Below are 4,229 nucleotides of genomic sequence, written 5' to 3'. Positions count from 1 at the left end.
TTTCTCCTTGCTTCTCGCTGTAGAATTTCCAGTCAGCCAACCTTCCTGTAGTTCTGGGCAACGTCGTTTTATATTTTAGTTGTATTTTATTGAAATTGTTGTGTGCGGCTGCGGCTAGGTGTTCACCTGGGCGCAGCCATCTTGGATCCTCCGACAGCATAGGTTTTAAACTGGACATTGAACCTGCTTGTCACTTTGTCAACTTTAGCCATACTCATCTGGATGGTGTGGTCCTTGGTGCCAATAATGCATTCGCTGGCAGAGCATTTGTATGTACAGGTCCGCAAACTTGTCAGTGTCATTCTCCATGTGGGGGCCACACCTGGTGACACCACAACCTGACCAATTTCTTGATTCATTTTTTCAGCTCTGTGACCTGAGACTAGATTGCACCAACAACAGCTTCTGAGAAGAGCAAGACAACAGGGCTAACTGCTTTCTTCCATGGCAACAGTCCTGATTGGGGCACTTCGCATATTAAACCACACTGCTAACTTGGGTCAGGTGTTTCCTGGTGTTTAACTAGGGCGAATGTTACTGAGTGCAGTGTCGGTGCCCACTCCTATGACTCAGTCTTATGGGGCTGTTTGCTTCATCAAGAAGAGGTGAGTTTATGTGTCATGTGGAGAACCTCCTCAGTTGTCTTGGACCCATCTTTCTTCTGTAGTTTGCACAGCCTCTGAGTAAGTCAGCCATACTGAAGTTGGCCTTCTGGGCTCACTCCGTAAAGTATCTGGCCAAAGGTCCTAGCTCTATCTTTGTTTCATGTCCACAGAAATAGCATGTACCTCTCACATCTGATTTAGGCATTGTCCACACTCTGGCTCCAGTGCTCATTCTCCTCTACTTGAGTTCCCAGGTATGGGCCTCTGTCATCTAACTCTCGTCAGTTTTGACGTTAGTAAGAGGGATAACATCAGTATTCAGGGAATTAATAGATTCATAATGGGAGAGGAGGTATGGAAAACTTAAAAAAAAAACCCAACTATCCCAGGAGAGTGTAAAATATAAGTTATATTTAGATAAAGATTATGACAAAGATGGAAATCATTTTAAAAATTAGTTTTAAAATCTTAAAGATGTATATATGCCTGGTTAAAAAAAATAGTCCAGGAAAGTATCAAATGAAAGGTAAAAATCTCTAGTCCCCTTCTATTTTCAGTTCTTTCTGAGACTAGCATTGAGGAAAAACAAGCTGGACTACTACTTCATTATTTATAGTTAAATTAATTATACATAAATCAAATTGTTTGAAATAAAAATGAAATTATAAAAGTACTGGAGGAAAATATAAGGGGATACAATACTTTAAAATATTCTTTTTTTTTTCACTGTTCAAAGTTTATTTGGCATTTTAGTTGGTATGACACTTGGATAGTTGGCTGTATTATTTATATGTAGACTTTTCTTTTTACATTATATGGCAATGTACACTGTGATATATACAGTACACAGAATAAGAGCGTTTAGAACAGTTATGCACAAAACATGCAATATTCGATTTACATTGGATCCCAGGATGTGACTAATTATAAAAAAAGGAACCACAAGTTATGTAGCACACAGTGAACACACATCTAGTCTGAAGGGCAACTGAGGCATGAGCAACATTGGCAGTGGTGGCTTGGAGGAGGTGGAACTATTGTATTTCACACTAACCAGTTTAGGATTACACAAGATAACCACCCTCCAGCATCAGGATGCAGATGCTGCGTTTTGTAAACCATTACTATGTCTATCTTTAGGAAACTGATGTTCTTAGTCACAGATCAGATAAAACAGACAATATGCACAATCTCCAAACTAAAATCCTGCTGTAGTCCAGACAGTGAGGTGGTGTGACATCAGAAGTCTTTAAAACTGCAGCTCTTTCTGGATCCCCCACAGTGTGTCTGCACTCCTCTTCAAACGGGCCTCTTCCTCAGGCGTCAGAGTCACCTTCACAACATCGGAGATTCCATTCTGTCCCAAGATGCAAGGAACACTAAGGAAGACGTCGTCTTTTATTCCATAGAGACCCTTAATCATGGTGGAAACTGGATGCACCTGTCTAAGATTCTTCATCATACTCTCCGCTAAACCTGCCACAGAGAGTCCAATGGCCCATGATGTGTAGCCTTTCAGTTTGATCACCTCATAAGCACTGTCAACCACCTGTTTGTGAACTTCTTTCCACTGTTCCTTATCTGCATCAGTGCCTAAATCAGGATGCAGATTCTTTAGGGAGACACCAGCAACGTTCACTCCATTCCACACGGGCACACTGGAGTCTCCATGCTCCCTCAGGACCCACCCATGACAGCTCAATGGGTGAACTCCCAGCCTCTCCCCCATCAGGTATCGGAATCGGGCTGAATCCAGATTGCAACCGCTTCCAATAACACGGTTTTTGGGAAAGCCACTTAACTTCCAAGCCACATAGGTCAAGATATCCACTGGATTGGAAACAACAAGCAATTTGCAGTTGGGACTGTATTTTACAACATTAGGAATAATGAATTTAAAGATGTTCGCATTACTCTGGACCAAATTAAGGCGGCTTTCTCCCTCTTGTTGACGTGTCCCAGCTGTGATAATAACCAGTTTGGAGTTTGCAGTCACACTATAGTCTTTGCCAGAGACAATTTTTGGTGTTCTATGGAGAAGACTGCCATGTTGGAGATCCATCATTTCTCCCTTTAATTTGTCTTCCATGACATCAACAAGAGCAAGTTCATCTGCCAAGTCCTTCATTAAGATACTGATGGCACAGGCCATGCCAACAGCACCAACCCCAATGACTGAAATCTTATTCTGGGGGCTATGTTCTTCCTTGAGAAAATTCACCATCAGCTGATCCTTGAGTGTTGTCATTTTGGACTTAGAACCAAAAGGAACTGGAAGTGCACGGCGGGTGGGCGTCAGTGGCGTGCAATGTAGGATCTGGACTTGGTGGCTGCAGCTCCGGTACCTAAAATATTCTCAATGTGTATATTTAATAATATCAGCAACATGACTTTTGAACTTTTTTTCCAGTAGCAGTCATCAGTGAAAGCATTTAGGCTTGAGGTTTTCTACGTAGAAAGATGTTTAAAAATATATATATTTTATTGATTTTTTACAGAGAGGAAGGCAGAAGGATAGAGAGTTAGAAACATTGTTGAGAGAGAGACATCGATCAGCTGTCTCCTGCACATCCCCTACTGGGGATGTGCCTGCAACCAAGATACATGCCCTTGACAGGAATTGAACCCGGGATATTCCAGTCCGTAGGCCACCACTCTACTCACTGAGCAAAACCAGTTTCGGCTCTATGTAGAAAGATTTTGATTATGTTATAGGACTGTTTAGTTTTCTCTTTTTTCTTGAGTCAGCATATTTTTTTCTAGAAGTTTTTCCATTTTACTTAAAATTTCATACTTACTAGCATAATACCTCAATATTTTAAATGTGTAAAGCCTTTTTATTACTCCTCTTTTTTTTTAATTCCTGATATTAACTATTTTCCACTAGCTCTTTTTTTCTTTATCACTCTCTCCAGATTTTTGTCAATTTTACTGAGTCTTTTCTCAAAACCAACCCTTTTTTAAAAAGTCTTTCTATTGGATGTTTTCTATTTGCTAATTTCCACTCACATTTTCATTATATTCTTATTTATACTTTTTTTTGATACATACACACAAATATTTCAGACTTCTTGTGATGCTTATTTCATTAATTTTTGGCTTTTCTAATACAAATAAGGTAGATATAACTTTTCCTCTAAGTACTGTTTAAACTGCATTTGGTAAATTTAGATAGTAAAAAATTTGCTTATTATTGACTTCTAAATATTTTCTAATTTCCTTTATAATTTCTTCTTCTAAAGTAACTGTGGAACCCACAGGTTCCATCCCCCAGCTGGCCTGGCCCCAGATCTCCGGTTTAGCTAAGGTAATTTAGAAGTATATCTTTAATTTCTAAACACATGGGGAGAGTATAATTCTCACTTTACTAGTGATTTCCAGTTGGGTTGCATTGTGGTCATATAATACAATCTATATAATTTCAATAATTTGAAAAAGTTTTGATACTGGTTGGGGGCAGGGAGTTAGCGGGGGGGGGGGGGGGGGGCGGGGGAGGGCGGGTGCTAGGAGGGGCAGCGAGGATGAAGGGGAAGTAACTGTCAAACCTTCCTGCTTGGCACCATTCTTTAAACTGTACATGGCAGTTTCGCAGCTGCACCTGCTCAGGGCCCGGCTCCTGGAATG

General features: G+C 40.4%; 1 protein-coding gene across 1 annotated transcript; it reads right to left on the bottom strand.

Moving 5' to 3' along the window:
- Positions 1–1,807: 1,807 nt before the first annotated feature.
- Positions 1,808–2,868, bottom strand: LOC311631448 (L-lactate dehydrogenase A chain-like). Its single transcript, XM_084901571.1, has one exon. It carries the CDS (start codon positions 2,851–2,853, stop codon positions 1,855–1,857), a length of 999 nt encoding a protein of 332 aa, XP_084757697.1. The 5' UTR covers positions 2,854–2,868; the 3' UTR covers positions 1,808–1,854.
- Positions 2,869–4,229: the final 1,361 nt, after the last annotated feature.

This window comes from Pipistrellus hanaki (genome assembly GCF_964339955.1).
Source record: "Pipistrellus hanaki genome assembly, chromosome: 1".
NCBI classification, from domain to species: Eukaryota; Metazoa; Chordata; class Mammalia; order Chiroptera; family Vespertilionidae; genus Pipistrellus; species Pipistrellus hanaki.
This window is presented reverse-complemented; position numbering and strand designations above follow the sequence as displayed.

Excerpts from the sequence above, each read along its gene's own strand:
- LOC311631448 (XM_084901571.1), bottom strand. The coding sequence starts at position 2,853 with ATGACAACACTCAAGGATCAGCTGATGGTGAATTTTCTCAAGGAAGAA.